The 27,857-nt window shown below is 39.5% G+C and overlaps 2 protein-coding genes across 4 annotated transcripts in view; one reads left to right on the top strand and one right to left on the bottom strand.

The window, feature by feature from the left end:
* Positions 1–301: 301 nt before the first annotated feature.
* LOC109993432 (uncharacterized) lies at positions 302–11,407 on the bottom strand. 2 transcript variants are annotated; one of them, XM_020646373.3, is made up of 11 exons: positions 11,275–11,407; positions 10,496–10,638; positions 10,245–10,407; positions 9,523–9,588; positions 9,121–9,402; positions 8,998–9,021; positions 8,689–8,781; positions 8,536–8,566; positions 8,151–8,200; positions 7,972–8,006; positions 302–4,872 (listed from the first exon to the last, which is right to left on the bottom strand). In XM_020646373.3, exons 1-11 carry the CDS (start codon positions 11,342–11,344, stop codon positions 4,774–4,776), a joined length of 1,056 nt encoding a protein of 351 aa, XP_020502029.2. In that variant the 5' UTR covers positions 11,345–11,407; the 3' UTR covers positions 302–4,773. The 2 variants fall into 2 exon arrangements, with proteins under 2 accessions (XP_020502029.2, XP_065814344.1); XM_065958272.1 differs by lacking the exon at positions 9,523–9,588.
* A 2,458-nt stretch (positions 11,408–13,865) lies between these two features.
* The window catches only part of rab11fip4b (RAB11 family interacting protein 4 (class II) b), a 53,770-nt gene continuing 39,778 nt past the window's right edge, over positions 13,866–27,857 (top strand). The window contains exons 1-3 of one of the 2 annotated variants that reach the window (XM_065958242.1): positions 13,866–14,049; positions 18,170–18,257; positions 20,159–20,238. In XM_065958242.1, coding sequence (XP_065814314.1) covers positions 13,897–14,049; positions 18,170–18,257; positions 20,159–20,238 — 321 coding nt within the window. In that variant the 5' untranslated portion in view covers positions 13,866–13,896. The remainder of the gene's footprint in view (positions 14,050–18,169; positions 18,258–20,158; positions 20,239–27,857) is intronic. The other variant, XM_065958251.1, reaches the window with a different exon arrangement.

Here is a 27,857-nt window from a genome sequence, read left to right as displayed (position 1 = left end):
TTAGAACTTTTTTGCTTGTTTTTATCTTTTTATTTATTCTTTATTTCGCAAGCATAGTCCAACTGAGGTCTGAGAAAACTATTCAAAGGAAGACCTGTCAAAGAAAAGCTGCATATACATATAAAAGAAGAGCGAAAACATTTGGATACAGAGAGCCTGGGTTGAAAAATATTCACTTAAGATTTAAAAAAAAATAAAAAATCAGGGTCACTCAGTGTTGCAGTTTTAAAACCTGGCTGTAGAGATTTCTGTGCAAAAAGTTGCAGAAAACCCAAACGATTAAGAAAGAGGAAAGGTAGTCTGGAATTTTGAACTGATTTATTTTGAAGATAGCGATGCACGAGCCGGCTCGTACAAAAAGCAGTTCAACTGACTTTAGAATATGGACAAAGGTGAGTAAGAAAACCAGAGTTTGTGATAAATCTCAGTGCACCATTATACTCTCCATTGTATGAAGGCTTAAAGCAGAGGCATTATGTACAATACATCACAACAATCAAGGTCAGGTAAAAAGGTGGACTTAGTTTCCTTTTTACATGAAAGATAAACAGGATATATGTTTTAAACCTTGAGTTTTTTAGTAACATGCTAAATGTGCTACCTGAAGTACACATTTGTCATCAATAAAAACTTAAGGTATCTTAAAAAAGATAACCCGATTAATTTCTTGTCTTTTGTAACAATTACTTCAGAAACTGCTCAATTTGCACTTCTTGAAGATGTCCAGAATAAACTTCATTCAGTTTTTTTCTGTATTTACTATAAGTTGCAATTGATAAAACTGATCTTGTACTTAGTCATGCTGAAGATTTGTAAGCATTGAAAGTCACCGTTCCTGCAGAATGAACCGTTTTGCTCTAGCTATAAAAAAAATAAAAAAAACCTTATGAACAGCCAGTTTTTACATCTTTAACGTATTAACTACAGTATGTGTTTGATCTCCAGTGCCTCTGTTTGCTCTGTCAACGGACAATAAAAGAGAGCCGGAGCTGATTCCTTTGATTTGCTCACACGTTATCCTTTAGAATTTCATAATGCCTGATGTGGGTGTCCTGCTTTGATGTTCAAGAGAAGAGGTCACATAAAGGCGGCTCTGAGTCACGGAGAATCAACATAAACCTAGTGACAGCGCATTGGATGCAGTCTGGGTTGTGTTTTATTAAGAGGTGGAGAAGACATATTTAACAGTCATTCACTGGAAGCATTAACTGTATCATTCATATCTTGGCTTCGTCTTTTTTTGTGCATTGAGGAATATATCCTCTTGATCAGTGGTTCTCAACTTGTCCAGCCTCAGGACCCTCCACCAACTGCTCTGGAAAAACCGCTTTCTGATATTTTTCGACCAATTAAACTTATTTACTGAAATAAAATAAAAAAGTTTAGACCTCATTGGGTACAAAACATGTGACAGAAGCAAGAAACTGAACAAAACAAACATGTTTATAAAGCGCTTCACAAACAGTTTTGCATAAGGTTTTTTCCAGGCAAACTTTTGTGACCCACTGAAAATGGCTCCGCGTCCCACCTCTTGGCCCCGACCCACTTCTTGAGAACCAATGTTCTTGATGACAAACGATGAATAAATGTTGATTAGTCACCCGTTCTGTTTGCTTGTAGACTAGTTATCATGATAAAACCCTGATATTTAAGAAACTTAAGAAAGAAGGTGTAGAGAATTAAATGTATGACAAATGATAATGTCACCACCTGACTTTAAATTGTTGCTGTTACATCAACATCACTTTTGAACAGTCAGATAATACAACAAATGCGCTCAGTAATGTGGCTACATAAAGAATATGTTCCAAACTGTCTCCGAGTACAGTAGGAGGTACAGTCAGCCTGCTGTTATCTCACCAGGTGACACTCTCAGACCACCTGTAACTACAACTGACAGGATATCTACAAGAGAATTCAGTTTGTCAAAATAAATCAGCAAACACTTGATTAATGTTTGATGGTCATATGAGACAGGCTAACTTTGAATCTCCTGGCATTTGTAAAGCAGACGTGTTTTTGTGTTGTAATGATGTAGCTCTTCTTTTTAAGATCATATACAGTCTGCCTCCTAGCCAGTCAGTGAAGAGTGCAAAAAGGTCAAAGGTGCTTTCGTAGATGCTGCTCACAATTCCAGCTTTGTTCACTTACATGTGTTACATAAATGTAACACTCAATAGTTTGAAACATGAGCCCTTTCACAAAGCTGTGTGATATTGTTCCTGTGAAGGCACTAGAGGCAGGTGAACAGCCTGCAAAATGAAAAGTGTGATTTGCCTGTCAATCTAAAGTCATGACTTACCAGATGACTAAAGTGCATTGCATCAGCTAGAACTGAATTATTAACCCAACCCTGGCGCCAAAAACCTTCAGGTGGGAAATGAAAAGCCTACACCTTTCTTGTTCAGTCCCTGCACTATACTTTGTTCACTAATATAGGAGATGCAGCATGAGCTGCTAAGAGCAATTACTGTATGAGGAATTTCAAGATAGCAAAAGTCACTTCATATAGATCTGACTAAAACTGAGTGCGTCAGACACTCAGAAACTTATGGAGACACAGAGGGGGATGCTGCCAGTAGTGGTGATTCTAGACTCTGGTAGGGCCCTAAGCAAAAATCAATTGGGGGGCGCTCTCTCCTAAAGACAGTAAATACGGTAAATTCCTCTTAATTTTTCTTTGTTGACTTCCATTGACAAACTTTGGTTTTCACAGCAATAATGCACACATTTGTACATTGCCTGTTGACAAGCACTGCCTCTAGCTGCCACAAGTCAGCGTAATGTGGGTGCAAATGAAGGTGCCACTCAGATTCGCCAGCATGTTGAACTCCATCATTCAGGCTCCTCACCTTTGCACTGCCTCCTATTCCAACAGATCAGCCATTATTTGGAGCTGAATATCTTCTCCATGCGTGCGTCTGCCCACACAATGGTTCAGACATAAAATATGAGAGAGTCTGTGTTGAGGAAATACAAATGAATAAATACATTCCCTGTGTGCAGGTCTGCAGCTGATGGGAAGTCCTGTGCAGACAAATGTAATAAAACTCAGTCCTAATACAGAGTTGACTTTTTGTAGCTTCTTGTATGACAGGCCTTCTCTGCTGAGTTATTGTCCACCATAAAAACCACATAAACAGGTGGAAGGTGTAGCTCTCCCTCCTGTGTCCTTTCACTTTCTTACTTTCTCACTGTCTCAGCACACTCACCTACAATGTAGAAGATAAAAAACAAGATGTTCTACCATCCATGATTCTTCTTCTACCATCATCCCCCGGTAAAAGCCGAAAGCACATTTCAGTGCATGACTGGCTTCGTGCAAGTCACAGACAAATTCTTCCACTAAACAAATGAGCTGTTCACTATGTGTTTTTTTTTTTTTTCTGCAGGTGTGTTTCTTGCATTTATATCATGTCTTAACAGTGCCCTCTGCAGGATATTTAACAAAACTACAGCAGGCTGTTCCCTGTAAGTGCTGTCCGTTTGTCATTTCTTTCATAATCTTGACCCATTGTAAACAGCTTTGCCAGCACATGTGACATATTTAAAGACACACTGTTTTCAGATTATATTCTGAATTACAGGGCAAACACCTGATTGTTTTTATTACACCATCATTATCAACCTGAGGTCCTCAGGCAGGAACCTATTTGTTGTGTGCGCCCGAGATTTAGATTATAACTTATTTTGGTAAATTTTTGAGAGATGTGTCACACATACATATTTTCTGGGAATACACACACACACACACACACACACACACACACACACAAACTAATGTGGGGAGATGTCAGTGAGGGCGCTGCACACGGATGGGTGTCCCGGGCACTATGGTGGGGGGGTTTGCTGCCTTTGGGGGGGGTTTGCACCTCAGCTGTGCCAGGGAAGAGAACCGCCACCTCTCCATCAACCAGTCCTGATTTCCATATTTGATCTGTGCAGGTTGAAACAACAACCCCTCCAATTCCATAGCCAAGTCCCGACAGACTGAGCTATTACGGCCCCTAATGAACCTGAACATCCGCCAGATTGTTAAAATCAGCAGCCATGTCCATTTGAATAAAAACGTCCTTCATCAAAAGGCTTTTGTGAACAATCTGATTTGGTCAAATTGTTTGCACTTGGATGTTAATGTAAATGTTATTATCTGTAATGTATCTAGTAACTACAGTAATATAGTAAGTTATGTGTATATAATGTTGTTTTATTTTCCATTTAAACTACTGTTTAATCTCTACTGCTGAATCTCTGTTTAAAAGAAGTAAGTGCAATATAAAAGTGTATTACTATAACTAGATATCAATGTAACTTCAAAATGTGTTGTTCAAGCTCCACATGGAGTTAAAAGTGTAAAAGATTGGACACATTTATTTAGGATGCTGGAAGGAACTGCACATCTACTATGACGTATTTTTGTTCAATAAGTGAACTCTAAACAGTTAAACAAGTGGAGTTTATGACAAAGCATTCACACACCGTGTCCACACATTTCATGCATTCAATTATATTACAAAGAAGGTGATGATCACATTAAATAACCTAAAGCTCTACCTAAAGGTTTTTCTTGTCATCTTGTTCTATCTAAAGTAAAACATATTGTTAAAAAAAGACTGTCACACTTTTATAATAATAATAATATTCTCTAGCTCAGAGACATGTAAGATCAAACAAACATCAGATCTGGTCCAATAGTACAATTTTAGAGAGATAGAGAGAGAGAGAGAGACAGAGAGAGAGAGAGAGAGAGAGAGAGAGAGAGAACAAACTTTTCTAATGGATCTGATGGATCGGGCTCGTGAATGTAGACATTGAGTTCCATAAAGGAGATCTGGAGCTGCCCTCTGTAGTCCTGTCAGCACTGGCCCATTCCTGCACATAAACATAAAAACACACATGTGCAAGCTGTTATACATCTCATCTTTTGTCTAATTCATATCATAAAGCTGCTTTAACTATTCTACACTTTAAATCGTTGAAATTCAGCCAAATATTGTAGGTATATTGCAACTTTATTATCCCTTTCATCATTGCCGATCATGTGCTGGACGTAGTTTCAGTGACATCAGTCGTTGGTTTCTGAAGAGGGGTTATGAAGCTGAATGATGGCTTTTAACCTCCTTGCAAACAGCTACAACGTGTCCACCTGTCACTCAAATCAGCCACACCCCTAATGGTGCAGATTTACAAATAACTTTTAGGCTTAATAACATTTAAATGGGTGCGTTATATGAAAAAAATCACCCACAGTGTGTACCAATAAAGAAATGAGCTATTGATACCAAATATGTTTTTTTTGTGTAACAGGCTGTAAACATGTTTAATTTGCTGTAAAAATTTTTTGCATTTTACAGTAATATGGGGCTTAATGGGGATTGCCTCAGACTCAAGGAATTACAGCTTGCTGCACTTCCTCATTGGCTTCATTTCTCAAACATGAAGGTTGCCGCTGTTTGCCAATACATCACCCCTCAAAATTTCCCATTGTCTGACCCTTCCACGAAATACATTAACTGTAGTCTACAGTCTTCTTTCCAGACATTATCCATCATGATTGTTTCGAAGAAGAAAATCTGCTTTTCAGCGAAAAAAAACCGATATGAGCAAAGTGTCTTTCTTTTCTGCAGATGTGGATGTATTCTGCACTTCCTCAAAACTAAGAAATCACTTCTTCTTTCACACATTATTTAAGGACCTCCTTTTGAGTTGAATGATATCACCATGACACAAGAATAAGGTTTTGCCAGAGTTCTAAACTGAAAAAAAAAAATAATAATTGAACTGTCTGCAGTTTGTGTTTAAAAAAAGGAACTTCTTTGTCCTTTTGCATTGCAGCAGCAGTATGTACAAAAAGAAGAAGCATTTGTCTTGAGGGAATGAAAAATGGTTGTGTTTCTTGATCATTTTGCTTCCTTTGCGTACAAGGTAAAACAAGGACACTCCAGATCCAGACACATCTGATATTAAATATTCAGCTCCCGTCGGGGCCGTCTCATGATAGCTGGTTGGTCTTTCTGTCAGCTGGTGATGACAGCGATCTGTCCTCTAACATGGCCCTTCAGTAACACAAAGAGAAGGAGAGAAAGCCTGGAGAGGGCCGTTCGGCTTATTAATTATGAAAGTGATTACAACCAATGCAAAGGCAGATCAGAACCCTTGCACAACAGTATCAAAGTATCTGGGATAATAGGGAGTCCATGTGGGTTTGTATGTAATGCGTAATACATACAGTATGTGTGTGCTTTTGTGTGTGTTTACAGCAAAGGAGTCAGGGAGATGAATTGTTGTTTGTCAAAGGGAATCTGAAGGACAAACATGGAGGCTGCAGAAATACCACAAATACCAAAGGAAGAGGTCAGAAAAAAGGGAATGAGCAGCTTCATTTCTATGTAAAAATGAACATCATTACTACTGCAGTGTTTAACACGCTTTAAGGTAAAATTAAGAGCAATTTAATGTTCTGCTTATTGTCCAGGAATCCCATGAAAGTATTACAACCAGCAGTAAATTCATCCAATTTAAAAGTGTTTATGTCAGTTCTAGCACTGTTTGCAAAGACAGCTGAAAACATGTATCCTTTTTTTAATAATGTGACTATACATGTGTGACCTATTTTTAAGATTCACATCATGGTACACCCACCAGACTATTCTGGTATAAAGGGCCTTAGAGTTTCAGCCTCATTTGGAGTAAGTAATGGTGTTAGACAAGGTGGAATTCTGTCCTCAGTTCTATTTTGGTGGGCTTTTTTAGCCTTTATTTTAGAGCTAGGACAGTGGATATGGAGTCAGAAATCAGGAAGAGAGAGAGAGTGGGGAATTAGATGCTGGGAAGGAGCCACAGGTCGGATTTGAACCCGGACCGCCCGCTTAGAGGACTATGCCTCGGTACATGGAGTGCAAGCACTAACCGCTATATGCTACCGGCACCAACCGTTCTTTTAATCTTTATGTTGGTTGTCTGTGCCTGTGGTTGAAATCCTGTAATAGTGGGTGCATGATCAGTAACAGTCCAGTGACCAATCGTATGAATGCAGACGATCTGGTTGTTTTCATATCAAGAAATGCTGGTGTAAATACAACTGCTGACTGCACGCTCTGAGATGGTCTGTCGCACCAAAGAGGACAAGAATCAGAACTTTGCTGTTTTTAATTTGGTTGATAATTATCTTGATGTGAAGATGATGATATTTACAGGCAATGCTGTAAGCTGTGTGCACAAGCAGACCTCAGTCTGTGTACAGGTGTTGTCTAACAGTGTCTGCTTAGAGCGTGTTGTACACTGGTGTACTGTATACTTCACACTTATGGGTAAACTACATGACAGTGAGTAAACAGAGGCTGCAAGTAGCTGACAGTGACACTTTGAGAGTATTGCTCAAGAGATCGAGCGGCTGCGGAGCCAGTGAGATGTTTGTGACCTTAAGAGTTGATACTCTCAAAGCTGCACTAAGAAGTCTTGCATACCGGTTTATGTGCAGAGTTGATGCCGCTGAAGGTCTTATTGTGTTGAGCATCAAGTGTATTACAGTCCAACTACAGTCTCAGTTCTGGAGACGCTGGCACAGGTGCCTCCATGTTAGATCTTCAGATTGTAGTTTTATGTAAATGTGTGAATGTCTGTGTGTGTGTGTTCATGTATTTCATATTATCCTTTGTATTGTTGTGTTTTTTTAATTTCTGGCTTTCTGCTATACTTGAGTCTGAATTAATGTTGAATTGAATTCTCCTGCAGGAATCAATGGATTTGACGCTGAGTACCACAGAAGGTATGGAGAAATCAGAAAATATTCACAACGCCTGTCCTTTAATGGGATTTTTTTAGTAACAAAAAAAGCCAGCTGGCCATGAATCAAAGCGAAGGTAAGTACAAAAAGAAAAAAAAAAAGTTATTGCAAACTTAATCATGTTTTAGAAATTCTCCAAGATTATTTATCTGCCAGTTGAGATGTAGGTGTTGATGAATATTTACCTGAGAGGTGAGGCTTCTACGTCTGAGGGTCAGGTCTGCAAAAAAAACAACAACAACAACAAGACAGCACATTGTCAAGTTTTGTATTGCTTCATGTTTTGTAAATTCATGCAATAAAATTGCAGAACTGCAGCCACTGCCTTAAAATAAAAAAAAAAGGAATTTGGTTTTGAACTCACCAACAACATGATCCTTAGAATGAACTTGAGTCCAAAACTGTGCTTCCTCTCTGAAACAGAAAAAAAGTGACATTTATTACCAACACGGCAGAGCAATCACACATCTAATGTACCAAGCTATCTAAAAATCAACCTCACAGAGCTATAACCTAAAGCTTATTAAAGCGAGAAATGATAAGAAATGGATATTGAGAGGGTTTTATGAAGTGCACTTTTCCCTCAGTTGTCATTTATACATAGTTGAACTCTAAATCACAGGCCAGCTGTGGAGGGAAATGTCTACTGTAAACATACTCTAAATGTTATCAATGTGTCACCGCTGTAAGGCTGTTCACATAAATATCACTTATACACAAAGTTGTCTAATCATCGATGAAGCCCGTACCTTTTTTTCTTTTCTTCTGCTGCTGCTTTTACTTGAGAGTAGGAGAAAAGGAAACAATCGAGACATGTGTTACGCTTCACACAGAAAAAAATCACAACAGCGTCATTTTTAAGTGAGAAAACAGAAGTGTTTAGAGATTTATGTGTGCAATACCTTTCCTGTGTGCCACAACAACAACAAGTGCCAGCGAACAGAGAAACAAAACCACAGCAGAGAAAGAGCCCAGAACAAGAGGCCAGTCCACACCTGCAAACATCACACTTACATTAGTGTGTGAGGTGTATAAATATGGTCACTGAACTAGAAGTATTAGTAAGAGTAAATGCAGCTATTAAATTGCTAAATCACAGTTTATATGGCTCTGACTTTATTTTGTTTTAGCACTAAAAGGTTTTTTTGTTTTACTTTCTGACACTCAAAAATGTAGAACTTCACATAAAATAATGAATAATGTTTGTCTACCTGATGATGATGAAGGGGAAAGTCCTGAAAGAGGAGATAAGGAGCAAACAGTCAAGTTTTATGTTAAATCGACACGCTTACCAAACCATACACATACTGTACAGTTTGACTGTAAATCAGTACCTCTTGAGACAGCCAATGGGAGGCTCCGTTCAGAGTTACTCCATTTATTTCCAAGTAGGACGCTGTACTGGCACTGGTATAAAGCCAGTGGCGTGTCCTGGACCGGCACTGGGAAGGTGACCTGATGGTGAATCAAGTTGGCACGTTGAACGGCAACAGGGAGTTCTTGATCAGCCAGGTGGAGGGAGAACAGACCACCGGGGTACGCAGAAGAGCCTCTGCAGAGCAAACGCCACACGTCTGTCTGCTGCTGCAGAACGAGGGTGGGCAGCGGCAAGAAATCTGATAACAAAAATAATGAAAGAAAACTTATATATGGATCAGATCCGGATTCTCTGCACGCAAAATAGTATTTTTATGAAGTATGTTAGCTCATTCAGTGATATCAAAACAGTTATTTACTTGTCGGCCCAGGCTGCGTAGGAGTCAAGATTGTTGTTGGCTTTCTCCTGGAGAGATTATGGTGCTCTATAGTGACAAGAAGACTTGTTATTTTAAGTAACCAAATGTGCGTCATTCACCTGCTTCTCTCTCACTGGACATTTGGGAAAGCTGCGATTCCACTACATTCCACAAGCTCTCCCAGCTCTTAGTCTGATAAATAAACAGTTGTAGTCTGTCCCCACCACAAAGAGGTAAATACAATGGTTATGAATTAACAATAGGCACAGGTTGTAAAGGTTTTATAACCAACACCTCGTTCTTGTGAAAACCAACATGGCTGTGGCCAAATGCCAAACATTATTTAGCTGGTCTTTAAGTGTGCTAACAACTTCGGTTTGCCACATGTACCAGCTAAACCTCTCCTCGTAACCGTAGCCAGTACACATTCTGTTTGATGTTTTTGGTAACTGTGTGTGTGGGTGTGTGGTTTCTATATGAAGAGCAGGATGTAACAGCACTACACACACCCACAGAGCCGAAGACAATGAGAGACCACAGAAAGCACCTGCATGCAGCAGCGGATGGGAGTGTTTATTATTTTAAAACCTCATGTAGAACCAGGAGGGGGAGGGGCAGCTTGAACACGTTTAACTGTACAACCACTTTTGTGTTCTACTCTTAATGAAATGGGGAGCTGCAGCTTCACACAGCTATTACTGTAGGTTGTACCACAGACATACCTGTTTGGGACTCCAGCTGCAAATAGGGACTGAAGGCACTGTATCGACCGGCCTGGTCTTTGTACAGACAGCAGAAGAGCTCAAGTCGGCCTGAATCTCCGCCCTGCACCCTCACAGTGAACTGTACCTCCTCAGCGCCTGACTGCACCTCCCGAGAGTCCACCTCAATCAAACAAGAGGAGCAAAATCAAATCACATTGGCCCAGGCAAGGCACAAAGACACAATATAAAACACACACTCAAATAGTTACCATATCTCTGTATCTGTACAGCATGAAGAGGACCCCTCGGTGGAAGGCCCTGCAGACCAATACCACTGATTCCTCGGTCCTCAGGTGGATGTCAAGTTTAGGAGCTGGAAGACTGGGAGGGGACGTGGAGGCTGATAGTCTTCCTGTCGACAAAAGATTTTCAAGTCCAACAGGCATCAAAGGAGTTGTACAAATTCCTTCTTTAGCTAAAGAGAGTGTTTAGCCATGGGAATGTACTTTAAAACACTGCTGGGATTGCTTCATGAGGTTGCGCTACATTTGTAACACACCGGTGATTGCAGGTGATGAAACAATTAGTTAAGAAAGCGTAAAACAGACGGCGCTGTTTGTTTAAAGGATTGTACATGATATGGCAATTTCCCTTTTTTTGTCTTTTCAAACTATTTAATAAATTAATGGGTTGAACATTAGTATCGACTGATCTTGTCCCTGTTGATAAACTGGAAAGTAATCTGGCATCCACCAATGTCAAAAGCCATGTGTATCTGTTGTGCCACATCCACTTAATACTGACAATACAATATACCTAACTGCTGAGAAGAGTTTCGTTATTATGCAAAAGAAGTCACCCGTTGGAAAAACTCTGATTTGTGACATGATCCAGGGGGCATTTCAAGAGAAGGGACAACTAACGACAAGAGCCATCAAATCTTAACAGCTCATTTGAAAAACAGACGGCATCATCTCTCTGTCTCACAAAAAGTATATCTCTAAAAGTAAAAGAAGCATTTAAGATCAACTAGAGTTTGATTACTCACCCCAAAAATGTTGAAAGGAAAGTAGTAGAGGGTAAATCCAAAATGATTTTCTACCACCAACAACCTGCATGTTTGACACGAGAAGAAGACTGAGTGCGTCCTCGCTCTCTCTCTCTTTCCCTTTCTCTCTCTCTCTCTCTCTCTCTCTCTCTCTGTTTTTGTAATACGTATGACATCCTCTTGAAGACAGAACGATTGGGGAAGTTGAGGCGGTAAACACACTTCCTTTTTTGGAGTCCCCTGCTCGGTTGTGTGCTATGATGAGCATAAACTAAGCCCAAGTCTCACTGACCCTGATGTAGAAATATCTCCGTGTGAATGGAGAAAATATTTCCAAACAGGTTATCTTGTGACACTAGGCTGGGATACATGTGCTTTAAAAATAAACACAAAAAAATAAAGTTCCTCAAAGAGTTGCTGCAACCCCATAAAGATGAGAACAAATGCTACCCTTCAATAATACTTTCTGAGACAGAAAAAATATAAATGTATTCCGCTATAAAAATCAGAAATGATGGTCTAATGCTGTAAGATCTTCCTGTTATTGTGGGTCAAATATGAAAATATTCATTATGCTAAATATGTTCATAATAATGAGCAAATAATTTTTTCTCTTTAATTTATCTGTTACTTAAAAATGGCTCTAAAACCATTTAAATAGTTGTCCACAAAAAATACTTATTTTAATGGGATTAAAAAAGGTTTAAAAATAAAAAGGTTTGAAGCAGCCACCCTTACAGACGATGGAAGAACAGAGAAATCTGATTATAGAGACCAGGAATTGGGTCATGGTCAGATGGGACAAGATATTCATGAACTGTATCAACAACCCCTGAACTTGAATCTTTCTAAAGCGGGCGTGGTTTATTTTCCACAACAGAGAGACAGAAGTCAAGCCAACGGCAGAATTAAAGTGTGTGTGATCAATTTGATTTACTTCAATTCATAAATATGAAAAGGGGTTTAGATCACATCACTTTCATGAAGACCACGCAAGATTAAGAGTCAAATGAGTTAAAGACTGAGTTATAAATTGTGAATGCAACAATGAACTGGGATCATAAATACTTTATGATTAGATTGAGTTTCAAGTAAGAGGATAAATTAGGCAACATTAAAAGTTGTCTTACCATTTCCAGGATTGTTGTTTGTTTTTCAAAACAGACAGTAATCACAAAGTTTTCTTTTCAACAAGATACGTTTCATGGAGGTTTCATATTTGTTGCAGTCCAAACACAGTTTTGGGAGAAGGGGAAAGTTGCAGGTTCTGCGGCCATAAATAACCTGGGTTGGGTCCTTATTTGTGTTTCCATGAAAATCTGTACACGTACATCGCAAGGAAATTTAGAGACATATTTATTTTCTAATCATGTATTTCTTTCAAGGCCGATGCATCACTGATTAAATACTATGAGCTTCTGTGTCCGTGACATGGCAACTTGCATTCACTCTGACTTTTTTAAATGTTGAGTGTGTTAGTGTTTTCATTTTGAGCATGCTGACATGCTGATGTTTGCATTTACTGTAACAACTTGACAAAGAACAAGACAATGGACTAGCATTTCTGTAGAGTTGGTGAAGTTTAAATTCCCACAATTAGGACTCTCAGTGTTCTTCCAACACAATGTTTTACCTTTCTAGCCAATCTGTAATGTGACCTCTATCCCATATTATGCTTTTTCTGGTTTTATATGCTCTTTAGTGTGTTTTCCAAGTGTCCTGTGTATGTTTAGGCACATCTATGTGCAAAAATTCAACGGGCTTCTCCTACGTCCTCCTGTTAGCTGCAGCATTAGCCGCATGTAACGCTCGGTTCTAGCCCCCCTCGATAAAAATAAAAATAAAAATAAAAATGTGTCAGTGCGGCGTCATTGTCAGTGTGAGATCACTGATCTAAGCCCATTGGCTCGTTGTGGCAAGCCCTGCAGCTCATGTTGAAATTTCCGAGACCCGTGCTGAGCAACTGACCAATAACGACAGAGCGGATCGGCAGACCAATCAGAGCAGACTTGGCCCACGTGGGGTCTAACAGTGTGGGCTCAACAGAGCGTAGCTGACGGACTCAGAGTGGAGAGGGAGCAAGGAGGAGCAGTACATGAAAACAGACACTTTTTTCCGACTTTAGTTATTGTGAACGTACAAAAGTAGGAACATAGATTAAATATATATACTCCTCTTTAATGCAATTATTATTATTATTTTTTAAGGAATGCATTTGCGTGAGTGTGCCCACACACATGCCACCCCTGCATAAGTCAGTGCCCCAGGTGGGCCACCCCAGTTTAAAAAGAAAGTCTGGACACGCCCCTGCTCTTAACTTGCGTTGCTTTAGCAACACATTATTTTACCAACACTAAGTGAAGCCGAAAAATGCAGACAAAAAGCCTACACTACACTGTGAATGGGAAAACATTGTTCTCCTGACCTTCGCTTCCGGGTTGAGACCTTTTTTGTATCTCTTCTCCAGCATCACTCCGCCTCTCGCGCGCGGAACCAAGCAGCATCCACGAGCTCCTCCGCTTTCCCACTCGCGCGCGCGCACAGCCCAACACAACATGGTGCCTTTGAGGTTCACGCCATGGAGAAACACCCCGAAAGCGAATTAATAAAGCCCCAAAAAAGATGGATGAAGAGTGTTTACCGGAGCCGGAGCACCTGCTGATATTTGTGAGGAAACTCAAAGAGGTGTTCGACGTGTGTGACGCGGACTCGGACGGTCTCATCCTCCTTGAAGACTTGGTGCAGTTGGGGTCGCAGTTTGGTAAAGCAGAACAGGTGAGAGAACGTGTTATTCCACCTTCAGTAGTGCCTACTCTTCTTCTTACATCCATTTTTTAAAGCTCAGACTGTGTCCTCATTATTCTCCCAAACTCTGCATACTACTGGAGGCTGTCTTGCTTCTTGAAATTAGACTACTAAGGCTTTCAGGTTGTAGTGCCTTTTTAGGTTTTGACACACGAGAGGCCAATTAGTGAGAGCTAAGCTAGACCCTGGGTAAATCACTGTTTCAGAGAAGGTTTCCTAATTTTAGTTTTAAAGGTTGGAGCCATATTAGAAAGAAAGGTTTGTTTCCTTGCACTGCAGTGGGTAAAGTGGGAAAGGGGGAGTCCAGCAAATGGCCTGCTCCTCTTTTAGGGTCCTTGTCTGATCTGAATGAGTGGATTAAGATATTGTTGTCAGCTGGAGAAGGAAAGTAAGTAACCTAAATGTTTACTGAGCAAATATGTCTTTGACTTTTAACTTTGACCACTGAAAAATGCAAATGCTTCATAATATAAACATTTCTGAGCTGATTTGGTAAGACGGGTCAAAACCATGATCCATCTTTAACATAATCCAACATCTAAAGAAAGTCAGGCAGTCAGTCATATTAAACAGAACTGCTCATGGTATGTCTGTCCACTACTTTAAAGTCTAAACTGCTCCAACAGTTAAACATCTGCTCAAAGATTGTAGGCCAACCGATGCAGAGACTCTATCAGCCTATGATAAAAAAAAAAACATGTTAAGGCTGGCTAACAGCATAACCTCTGATCCTAACCACACTCTGAACACAGAATATAAACTACTACCATCAAACCGGCGATACAGGGTCCCACGTTTTAAATAAGGTCAGACTGAAACAGTCTTTTGTTCACCGGTCAATACTCAAATTAAAGCTGAATCCCATCAAAGCACGATTAAGGTGTTTAAGGCCTCTGAATAGGTCTTTTTTAGAACTACATTTCTACCCTGGTGGATTTGGTGGAAACGCATGCATCTCCTCAGAAAGACCATAGTTCTTGGGGATAGTTCCTCCAGTGGACACGGGGCTCGTGTCTGAGTCTGACAATAAACTTCTGTCAATTCAAATCAAAACAGTGACTGTTGTAAGCAAACTGAAATAAAGGAATGTAATTTGAAGATAGGATGAGAACTTAAAGAATAGGTCTAGTATGAAATAGTTTTGACTCAAGTTTGTTTTTGCAACTATAAATGAATTACATTCAGAAATACTTACACACTCATCATAAGAGGCCCTGATGAAGAACATTTATATTGTGTATTGATCTTTAAGAAAAGACTATTGGTGAATCTACAGAGACTGTTCCCCTCACATGTCACATCTGATGTCTTAAGGAAGACCGGTAACCTGTTGGGTTGGTTTATTCTGTGGTAAAATGGTTTAATGATTTATTCATACTTGTAGCTCTTGGCCCTCCTCTGTGCTGAAAGTTGTTTTTGGAAAAATGACCTCAACCGACCTCTTTATTCAGTCACTTCTGCTGCACTGTTTCACATGCAAAAATAATCGACTCGACTCTGAACTGTGGCGATGATGTGCTGTTTGAGTTATTATGCCTCAGAGTGTCTATGAATTTCAGAAACAAAGACTACTATGTGGATGTCCTAATTAGATAATTGAGGCCTAAAAACTGTTCAAGTAATTTTCTCCCAAAGTGTTTTTCCAGTAAGCTCTAGTCAAGTTGTAGTTTCATCTGACTGAGAGTATTTTTGGTTTGAGGCTCAATTTGTGTTGAAAGACAAACCTCCAACACAAAGGGTAAAATAATGTTGCATGTTCTGCAACTTTCTGACCCAAAGAGCATCATTTTTTTCCATCAACAGTAATGGATCTTTAGTGCACATGTTTCACATCCCTGCGGCTTTGTGTCTCACTTGTACGTCAGGTTAATTGATCGCCGACGTTGATTGGCTCCCCAGTGTTGTGTTGCTCATCAGCAGGAACATTGCAGACGCACTGATTAGTTCCTGGGGGAAGCTTTTCACTGACCTGGGAAAAGGCTTGACAATGAGGAAGGCGATGCAATTTGTCAAGTCAAGAGAAGATCCCACTCTTCGTCATTTCACAGTGCATCATCATTTATGACCTTTTTCCTTTTTTTAATGATTACTTTAATGGGTCGTTTGTATTTAGTGATCAAATCAAAGTGCTCATATTCTGGTATTGAAATACATTTTTTAACACAGAAAACAAAAACGCCCCTTAAAGTACCACATGTACACCTCTGCTATGCCTAATGAACTGTCTAAAGCAAAATTCTCGTCCCACTGCATGCGTTGTCCTCTCATGTCATTGTCCTATATGCGTAAATCCCAGCGGCTGCTTCGTGACGACCTGACCTACAATGGGACCCAGTAGGTGACTCTCTCTCCCAGTTGAACTGTCACATGTAAATGTGCACTCGCTCATATCCTACACTTTTCTCCTCTGACCTCTTTTTCGTTCCCCTTCAGTTTGTCCTCAGTAAATGGGGCAATATCAGAAACGCTAATTAGCATGTCAGACTCAGCACCTAACAGGCCTGTACGATATGAGAAAGATATGCCAATGTGTGCTACAATTTTTTAAATGTAGCGACAATGGCGATAAATAAACGAAAAATAAAGAGTGCTTATAGCTATAACTCAGTTTCTTTGTATATCTGCTGATCTTAATGTCACCCTAGTGAAAGAGATCTGGATCTCAATGGGTTAATTACCTGGTTAGATAAAGGTTAAATGAAACATACTATTCCTGTGTTTGCAACATGTCCCTCCTGAATCCAAAACTAATCCTCAAAACCTTTTCATTTTCCTCCACTTAACCGGCACTAATAAGGATAGCTTATAGTTACCTTTAGCTTCATCTGAGAAAAGATACGATAACACTTTATTGTGTGTTTGCGCTGAAATTTGTAATGCACGCTGTAACAAGCTCAGAAACCCTCGCATCCCAATCAAGTCCCATCACATTTAAAAGACAGAACGTAAAAACAACAACAAGTATCAAGTAAAAATCACAGTGTGGAATCACAGGAGTGACATAAATATATATAAATAATGTTAGGAGATTGTATATGAGAATGTTTAAGTGCTCACAGTCCATGTGCAGCCCAGGTTAGGTAATGATTGGAAATGCTCTTCTTTTTGTTCAGCAGTGATATGGAGGGAGGAATGAAAGAGTGTTCCCCTTACAGTTTGGCACCCTTAAAACTGGCTGCATGAAATTGGTGATTGTGATTGATGTGTTTACTGTTCACTGAGGGTGATATCGCAATAACTATAAAGCCACAATTAATTGCACAGCCGTACTGATGACTTACAAAACAGTCTATTAATATGTGATTTGATCCAAATAGATTTTGATGTATTAAAAGTATTCAATGGGCCTCAAATCAAAACATCTTAACATTCACTTATCAGCAGTACAAAAGAGGGTGTGATGGAACTTATTCAAGTGTGTTTTTATGTTTAAATAACAGAGTGTAATACTTGAGAAATGTTTAAAACGTATAGTTAAAACCATTTCTATCCAAACTGAAAGAGACGTGTTGCTCTACAGTATCTCCACCTTTCAGTTGTTGTATTTTAACCTACAAAATCCCAGAGGCTGTTTCCATTTGACTCCAAACTTTGCTAAAATTAGTGCTGTTAAAACTGTGCTGGCGGTGGGTAGCAAAGAGCATAATGTATTATTCAACAATGGCGAGTCCTCGGCTGCAGGCCTCTTCAGCGATGTGAATGTGGGAGGTCCATGAGTCACAGTGTGCAAAGGCCATGCTTTGGTCACTTTCATTGTACTGTAAGTGGGATAGTTCATATGAGGTTTGTTTGATTCAAACATCCATCTGCCTTTAGTCTTGGTTCAGGATAAAAAAAGGTGGTGTGTGTGTGTGTGTGTGTGGGGGCCGGGTTCGAGTCTGACGTGTGTTCCCTTTCCCTGATGTCATTGCCTACTTTCTCTCCCTGATTTCCTGCTCTATCCACTGTCCTAAAATCCTAAATATGAAATGAATCTTTAAAAAAGTCATAAAGAGAAGGAAATAACCCGTTCCTAACATTACCTTTCTTGAACAGAAATGAGTCTGGTGTACTCTGATTGACTTCATGTTCTCTCTGTGCTTCTCACCAGGTGAAGAATTTGGTCAAATGTCTGGACTGCGACTCTCTCGGCAGGATCAGCTTCAAAGACTTCTGCAGCGGTGTCCTCACCATGAAAGGTTAGAAGAAAGTCAGATATGGAAGCGGAGGGTTAATGTTATCTGTGTGTGACTGTGTGATGCATGACTATATCTTTTATTTATTTCGAGGGGAAATCAGAAACAATATCATGAAAGAAAAATCCAGTTACATTGTCGATAAACTGTTGCCTGTGTCGTGTTGGTTTAGTGAGAACATTGTGGTTCTGTATTTCTAAACGTCTTTTCCTTTCTACTGTAGCAATGGAAATAATTAGCATAGGTTTCATTTCTTCTTCTTTTAACATTAACGTTAATGTTTATGCCAATTCATCATAAAAAAATTTCACAGTTCTCTTCTATTTGTGTTCAGTGTCATTTAAAACCAGGTCAATTTATCCATTACAGTGGCTGGAGCCAACCAGGACACAGGAAGGGGCCTTTTGTAGTTCTGCATTGTTTGGAGGCTGTTAGAGTTGACCTGGCAATTATAATAGGTTTTTTCATTAAGCAGCAGAGTGTTAGTAAATTATCTTTTTATGAAACATGTGACATCCATTAGACTTGAATTACTTCTAATTACTGTCAAATATAAATTCTCATAAAGAGGTCAACACCATGTATGCTATTCCCTCGTCAATAATAAGTAAATTTGAAGCAACCATTTAAAAAATAATAATAATAATTTGATTCTCTTTTTATTGAATGGTTTTTTAAATTAAAACTGAAACAGGCAATGGGGAAAAAAATACAAGGAAAAACTCTAAACATAAATTATTCAGAGGCTATATGTTCCCAAGCCTGCCTGCAAGTTCCCACTCAGCCACCCCACGCATGTTCCCAGTTTCGTACGTACATATATCCACACAAACCTATACATACATACTTATCAATCAATAATAATTGATTAGTAAAAATAGTAAATAAAATAAAAAACAACAACAAAAATGAATTTGAAGCAACCATAAAAAAATACTTCTGTTGGAATAACTGCTGAAATGATAATCTGAATAATAAATGGTTGCTCAAAATAATGAGCCTGTAGAAAAAGAATAACCTGAATCTGTCTGCTCCCCTCAGCTTTTCGAAGCTTTAGAGCACATTGAAGCTCATTGTTTATTTGCTTCTCTCTCATGACTCCACTGTTTGGTTCCCACCTCACAGCTCTTACAGTGTTGTTCTTCGCTTTAGCGTACAGCTCTTTGGGAAGAAAAGCTTTGAAAGTCGACTGTAGAATACCTGCTCAGCCCCAAACAGCAGCCTGACATATAGTATCGGACAAAGAAAAGCATAGAGCAGATCAATAGATGGTCATTTCCCTCTGGTGTTGTAAAGAAACTAACTGTAACTTATTGCAAGTTCAAGGGAAAGTTTTCATTCACAGCAGTTTATCGATCTGTGTGCGGCAGAAAATCTTGCATCCCATGTTAGCTCTTAAAGCACAACCCTCGATGCAATTTGGAGTCCCGCCGTGTTTCTTTATAATGGTTTGGCTTCTTTAATAATGTATTGGATTCATTAACTACACCACTTATCTGCTCTTTTCTGCAACTTTTATCACAAATAGGTTTTCTTTTTTTGTCCTGATATTGACCCACAGTATTGAAGTGGTTTGGGCCTTTTAAGGGAGGCTACTTCTTTTCCTCTCTTCTTCTTCTCTTTTAAATGTGTCTTTTTGAAGTAAACAAAAATAAAAAAAATATTCAGGAAAGTACATCGAAAAACATATTTCATAAATTTACACCCAAAAAAACGTTTATGCCAGGTCACATATCCTGGACTCAACACACCACACACAATCTGCAGGTGTTTGCACAAATATATTGTATTTTGTGACACCTGTAGTTTTACTGTTTTGGAACAGAAATAATTGCTTTGCAGAGTCTCAAAAAAAAAAAAAAAAAGCTTTGATGAGTCATGCAAGGTTTTTTTTTTCTTTGCAGGTTATGTTGACATCCTAAAAAAGAAAAGTGGGGCGCAGTTCACCACAAGGCCGTATGAGACAGCTAAGAGAAGCTGCAAGGTAAGATGTGGTTTCCCCTTGTCCTTAACTAAGATTATAGTTTGGTTTCATTTCGCTTTGAGTGCTGGATGTATCTAGAATAATATCAGCACTGCAGTGCATGAAGTGAGTGAAATACCAACAGATTTACATTCAGACTCTTTAGAAAGGAATAGTGGCTTCACTGTCTCTCTTGATATGTTTCTGCACATGTGAGCAGCTGTTAAAGGGAGTCCAAGTAGCATGTCTGTTAAGAAGCAGTTTAGAGGATTTGATTTTTTCATTCTGTTTAGACATCAGATCACATTAAAAAGAAAATTGACACAGTAGGTACAGTAATCAAACGTTTTTTAATACCTTCTTTCAAAATAAGTAGAAGCAAAATGCTTAATTTTTATTCTTAACAGCACTCAGTACAAGACGACTTAAACTGTGTCTTGTGGGCAATTTGACAGAAAAGAAAGAGCCATGTTGACGGTCAAAGCAACTGCAGTGACAATGGAAGTGAAGTCGAGCTTGTACTTCACTATTTTGACCACTTGATGGTAGTGTTGAGCTGCTAATGCTTTCTAGCAGTCTCTTACAGCAAAAACACAGACGACATGCAGTCCAGAGAGAGGACTAATGCACACACTTAAATGATACTAGTTCACACAGCCATGATAAGTTATGTGGATTAGGTACATTTCTATAAACACTTGTTTCTGTGCTTCTAAATGTGCTATTCGGCTTTTGAGACCCCGTTGGCTAGTAAGAAAGTTATTCCTATTTCCTGCTGAAAACGTTTGAAAACCGTTGAATCTTTTTTCGATGTTGTCTCTTTTGCAAATGGAAAGTTATTCTAGGTATATAGGTTGCTTTTGTTTTTTACGCAGGCACTCTGAGGTAATTGGTTTATTTCATCCTCGCCTGCCTGTTGTGTAAGATCCCAAGGTGTTACATGTGACATATTTCATAAAGTCCCGGGGCTGTCTCTTGGGAAATTTGTAACTTTGGTACATAGCACAGCCTCCAGCATTACGCACATGGACACTGTGCACAACAACAAAGTCAAACGAACATCAGCTCAGCATCACACTTGAGAAAAATAACTGCTGTGGAGTGTTTTTGGAGCAGTTTGCATCAATATTATCACTTTAAATTGTAATTAAGTTAGTAGGTAAATTAAAAAAACAACATACATATAATAAAAACAGGAACAAATGAGTTCTTCATGGACCGACATGATAAAATCCTGCTGTAACCAGGAACAATAATTGTCACAGTAAAACATACAGTAGATCAGTAGGTAGACTGGGTGGACCTGATTACCTTAACCTGTCTCAACATCAACGTTTTTAGCTGCTTTTTAAAAGACTCAACAGAGTCAGAAAGACGTAACGAGATGGGCAGGGAACTGCAGAGGATTGGTGCTATGGCCTCAAATGCAAGATCAAAAATGATAGTTTGTCTTCTTAAACCTGACTCCACAGGTTTAGGGAAGTGAAGAGTCTTATCACTGCTGCTGGTTTAGGGTAACATTTCACTACACCAATGGAGAAGTGCTCTAAAATATTCACACCGTGTGAAATGCAATACGGTCGCTACCTACCGCTTCTCTGACAAGCGTCATGAAACACTTCTCTTTTCTTTGTAAATGCTGTCTCATTTTTGTACTTCCCCTTGAAACACAGCTTATAAATGAGTTTCTGGTAGCAGTCATACAAGATAGCTTTCCACTGTTTATCCTTTCCTCAACACAGAGGCAGGTAGGTGGGATCTGCAGTTGCTGGTATGGCTTCAGCTGAGTGTTTGATGGTGTTTTAAGTTTTTAAATGTCTTCTAAATTGGAGGAAATTCTGATTTTAGTCCTTATGCATTGTTAATCTGTTGTTAAATCAAGTGAGCCTTGATGCTTATTTACAGAAAGCAAAAACTCCTGTAGGAAAGACTTTTCATCTCGTGGAAAAAAAGAGTAAACTTGAAACTAATAACTTCCTTCACAGCAGCAAAACTCACTTTGTTAACATCTCTTCAGTCAACTGACCTAACCTGGTCTTTAGTTAACCTTTCCTTATCTCATTTTCACATTAGAGAAGTCTTTCTCTTTTTTCTGGAGGCTGCAGATCTTTAAGATTAAGATTTATGATCCATGGGATCTCAACTATTTAAGTGCCGGGGCTCTCATTGTGGGAAAAAATGTTCTAGTATAAAGTTGTGTTGCCATAGCAAGGAGAGGGAGGAAGCCCAAATCTCGCTGGGTGCGTAGCCCTGCTGAGGTGTGTGTGTGGTTGGGTGTGTGTGTGTGTGAGAGTGTTAGAGAGAGGAAAGAGAGAGGGAGAGAAAGAAGAGAGGGAGGAAAGATAAGAAGTGTCTCATTATTGCAGGAGATGTAGTAGGAGAGGATTTATTAGGTTGCTATCTCCTCTCTCCTGCTTGGGTTCACAAACTGGGCTGCAAACACAGGCACACACACTATCACACACACACACACACACACACACACACACACACACACACACACACACACACACACAGTCCCACACACAGTCACTCGTACCCACTAGTGGAGACAGGGGAAAGACTTTGCATGGCCAAGGCAGGTGTTAAAATTAATTTGGCATGGAGAGAACATAAATTACACTGGTGCACTAAGCAGCTGGGAGGATATACTGAATATATCTTGTGTGTGTGTGTGTGTGTGTGTGTGTGTGTGTGTTTATTTGTCTGCTTTCGCATGTATGCTGGAATTTCTTGCCCTAGATGCTCAGCTCCAGAGTAACAAGTACAGAGATGGCGGGATCAATAGGAGAGCAGGCGGTCAAGGTTGTAAAGGACAAAAGACATGTATCATATATCTTAGGGTTTGAATATTCCTCATTCCTCGTTTTTTTTTTATTTGGCTTTGTGCATAACATCAACATATTACAATCTTGTGAATTTGTAAAGATGATATCGTGAGCAAGTAGTTTAGAAATCCAGGTGATGGAAATCAACATTTGCATTAGCTCTGAGCCATGTCTCTGGTTAACTGACACATAAAAGTCCAATGTTCACTCTCTTGTCTCTTTTAGTTCAATGTTTTAACCAGAAGCTCCTGAGGGAAGTATGTGGCACTTTAGCCACGACACTAAGTGCTGCACTATGTTGCCTGCTCGTCCCTGACACCTTGTATATTCAGGAGACGAATACGTATGTGAGCAGCAGCAGGTTTGCAGTTTTGGTCTCTCCACTGTCAGTCAGTTTTCTCCACTGGATGTGTTGAGACAGAGAATTCGGTGTTATTAGATAATGATTTGCAAAATCGCTCCACAGCCCGTGTCAACCAAAACAAAACCAAACATCCAAATCCAGGCAGAGGACAGAGTCTCTGCAGACACAGTGAGTCACCATGACACATGTATAGAGGCCCGTAAGTGATGATTGAGCTGCATTGCTTTTGTATAAGTCTATATTTAATTTTCAGAAAAAAGCTACTGACTCCATCTTTAAGCTACACATTCTACTTGCGGGTTAATTTAAATATATAAGAGAGAGTCGACAAATAAACTCTTAACTAAGCTTAAGCTTTCATTCCATTTGAAACATATGATGCTGGCATGAGAATAATATCATTCAACATTTCATAGTCAACTGTTGAATGATTAAGGCATAACACAGTACGACATTGTTTATTAATATGTCGTACTTCACATTTGATCCGCTCACTTTCAGTAAGAGAACTTGTAGCCTCAGTATTAACTCATGTTGTCAACACTGACATCCAGCTTTCCTTTTTACCAACCCCAAACCTCAGTGAATCCTGATCCTGAAAATATGTGAAAACGGTTTGCCCCAGATTTGCTCAGCATCTGCAGGAAAGATTATCAATAATTTACTCATTTCTTGTCCTCTCTTGGAGAGATGTTAATTCTTAACTCCTCAGGGTTTCCAGCCGGTCAAAGGACTCATCCGAGCTCTTAGCCTCCTATCTACATTCCTGTCAAAGCTCGGCCCTTTCTCTGTGTGTTTTCTTCTTCTCCTGCTAGGTGGGTTTGATCTCTGTGCTCTCAGTGAACTCACATCCTTCCTGGGTTATCGTTAGAGATTACGGCTGAAGGAGAGGTATAGGGTCAGACATCTTCTCGTTACCCTGATCTTTATTTTTAATGCTCTGCTACAGTTTAGTTCACCATCCTGTTTCACATCTGCACTTGTTGAGAGCACAAATCTTGCTTTTTATACATTATCCATCACTCTCCAGCCCTCTGCTGCACTCTTCTGTTTTGTTTGTACTTTGCTCTGCTCTCATCTTTCTCTGGGATTCTCTTTTATCCAGCTGTTCACTCTCTTGCCTCTTTCCTCTCAGTTCTCCTTAGCTTGTCTCCATCTTGCTCTCTCTTCTTTTGAATTTTCTCTCTTATACTTTTTTTGTCTCCTCTTTAGCTCTTCAGATGAGCAGTGAGGAGGGGTTCGCTCTTGTCAGCCTCTGCAGTCATTTCATGGTCTGATTACAAAATTTAGATGGGGCGCAAAGGGAGACGGGGAGTTGAGAGAGTGGTAACAGTTAAAGTTACAAGTTACAAACAAGGAAATAACAAAACAGAAATGAAAAGGTGAAACAATGAGAAACAGAGCGACAGTGCAAAGGGCATGTTTGTTGTTGATCCTTGTTTTAACAAAGCAATATGACAAGATCAGTCCTAATCTGTATTAGAGAAGCCGAGAAGGGAAGTGAATAGTTTCTAGGATTTAAATATCTTAGTTTAAGTTTGATTGGAACTCAGCAACAGTTGTTTTGCGCAATGTATGCGTGTTTCTGCTCATGCATTATGCTGTAAAGCACATTGAAAACTACTGCATCTGTCTGAAGCTAAATCTCGATATATTCTCGGCAATAGCAAATCGCTGCAGCATCAGAACTTTCTGTGTTTTCTATATGAAAATACTTGATTGGCATGTATTCCTGTCATGAAGCTCACGTTACCATAAAGATTGTAAAAGTTCCCTTTAAGAAGCAAAGGTTAAAAAAAAACATAGTCAAGAAACTGCAACATCACTGTTGGTGGTTATGTGCACAAAGACTTAGTTTGACAAAAGAGACTTATTTTCCGGTGTTGTTTCCGACAAACAGTTAAAGTTTAGCTTCTTTCTACAATGACCACACGCCCTCCTCAACCTTAAATAAGACGTTTCGATGCCTAAACGTCACAAAAGTGGAATGTTTGGTATTTCAAAATGAATGTTAAACCTCTACTATACTTAACCAGCCATAACATTCCTCAGAGCTGGTCATGAGATCGGAGGGGGGATTGGGCTTAACCATTACTGTGAGTTTTATGAAACAGTCTTTTGACTCCCCATCACATTGAAGTGTGAGCTGAGTAAGCTTGGTTTGAACATCTTTCTCAAGCTCAAACATCCTTTACCAACGGCTAAAAAGGAGCCACAACTATTAATCTCACAACATACTACTTCTTTGTATTTATGTTTGTATGTTTGTAGAGATATATAAATCACTGACAATAATCAGAGTCAGCTTACTATAGCAGTTTATTGTACAAACCAGAGACTACAACAGATTATATACACACTGTATATATTTTTTGTCTGTAGTGTAGCATTTCTTGCATGGTCTGTAGCAGGGGGCATAGTGCGGGGTTTAGCTGCAGCACATTTATCCTAAAGCTAAAATCAATTGGCTTCATTGTGTTTGTTTGAATTATTGTATATTGACTTTGAGTATATCTAGTGGAGGCTATGCGTAAAAAGTTTGCATGTGGGTACCATTTAGACTTTGTTTACCCCGATTAAAGCAAGAGAGAAGAAGAATGACACAGAGACACATTTCAGTGAGAAGAAAAATACGTCAGTCTGAGGAGAGGGAATGGTGATAAAGGGAAAGATAGATGGGATGCAGTGGGGGAGAGTGTGAGCTGATGGATGTGAAGGAATGAGAGTTTGGAGAGAGATAAGAGCAGCAGAAAGAATGCAGACAATGAGGGAGAGTAAGAGGAGAGAAGAAACAGAAGAGAAAAACAAAACAAAGAAAAGATAAGAGGTGGATGAAGAGAGAGAGAGAACAGAAGTCAGATAAACCAAGCTGCACCTTTATCTAATTTATTAATGAGGGAGCCATTAAGCCGGTGGATGTGAGTGACAGGGCCTATTAGTGAAGGGGACACTTTTTTTATTTTATTATTAGCTGAATTAAATGGGATGCTTTCCACCACAGTGTCTAATCCTTTACCAACCTTAAAAAATAATATTACATTTGACTTAGTTTACACTTTCCAAGAACAAAATCAGGATTGCATGGTAGAGTGAAGGGGACACTCATCAGACCTCATGTCTACGTCAGAAACTGTGCAGACAGAATCAGAAATGGATGACATGGGCAGGATGAGCCACAAGGAAGTGTACGGGCTCCCTCGCCCAGTAAAAATGAACATTGTGTCCACAGATCATACAAAAAAAAGAAGCAATGTTAGCTGATGAGCTTAACAGAAGTGACGTCATAGCGTAGTAGAGTAGTGAGGTTAACGTTTCAAGTCAGACTGGGAGAAATTGTACATGCACTTTATGTCTTTACCTGGTTTTCATCTGTAGCTGATGGATTGATTTTGTTACTCGAGCAAAACCTGCTTTTATTTCAGTCAGACATAAGAAGTTTGAAATGTGAACTGTTGGCAGCATTAGGTCTACATCAAGGGTTCCCAAACTTTTGCAGCCTGTGACCCCCAAAATAAGGTGCTAGAGACTGGAGAACCACACTGTCCCACACAATGGAGGTGGTTAAAGCATTCACAATGTGCACACCTGGCGGACAAATCGGACATCACTGAACTCTCTTTGAGCTTTCTTTTATACAGCCTGTTCTACGATTTTGCCAAGCAGTCGTGCATTATTCAGAGCCTTCTGATGCTCGTTACATCTGTCCGCCTGTGTCTCATAACTCTGTCCCTTTGCGTCTCCAAAATCTAGAAAACTTGCGCCTTCACGTTATATAAACGGTAAGCTTTATACATCTGTGTGGAAAATATGCTCAGTTTTTCACACGTCGATCACACAGCGGCAGCCAGTCATCCCAGTATTGTGGAGTTGCAAAAATCCTTTTTCACTCTGTTCAAGCAGAAACAGATCAATGGATATTATCAATAAAGAAACGCATCACGGCATCGTAGTGGCATTGCCGCAACACAGAGCCTCTTCTAAGCACCATTGTTGTGTTTCCTCCATTTTTCAGTCCTCATTTTCAGTTACCAGAAGAAGACATTTAAATGTTAAACGCAGAACTTGGCTCTGGCTGCTGTTGAGATTGTCTCAGTTTTACATCCGATTCTCAGAGGATTAGAAAAGCACACACAATAGGCCGACGGGGAAAGGATTATATTTAGTTTATTTGGAAGTGCACAAACATTGCTGCCTTACAGTTTTTTTTGGCACCAATGTCTGCGGCTCAGTTAGTTAATTAAAGTTTAGAAGGATTTATAGAGATGCACACAAATATAAATACACACAATACACACAGTCTGGAATAGAGACAAAGGCAAGGCAGAGTCCCACCAATGACAATCAAGGACACGCAGAGCAGACATGATTATGCTGTTACTGTCCGGCTATATGGCAGGACTGCTAATGAACAGAAACATCACTCGTCCACCCCAAGACCTCCTCTCTCT

The sequence above is a fragment of the Labrus bergylta genome, chromosome 1 (genome assembly GCF_963930695.1).
Source record: "Labrus bergylta chromosome 1, fLabBer1.1, whole genome shotgun sequence".
Taxonomy (NCBI): Eukaryota; Metazoa; Chordata; class Actinopteri; order Labriformes; family Labridae; genus Labrus; species Labrus bergylta.
Note: the sequence above shows the minus strand (reverse complement) of the source record. Positions and strands in the feature narration are given on the sequence as shown.

Excerpts from the sequence above, each read along its gene's own strand:
- LOC109993432 (XM_020646373.3), bottom strand. The coding sequence starts at position 11,344 with ATGCAGGTTGTTGGTGGTAGAAAATCATTTTGGATTTACCCTCTACTA. Across the intron at positions 10,639-11,274 it reads TTCCTTTCAACATTTTTGGG|GAAGACTATCAGCCTCCACG; the intron begins GTGAGTAATCAA and ends TTTTGTCGACAG. Across the intron at positions 8,782-8,997 it reads TTCCCCTTCATCATCATCAG|GTGTGGACTGGCCTCTTGTT; the intron begins GTAGACAAACAT and ends TGATGTTTGCAG.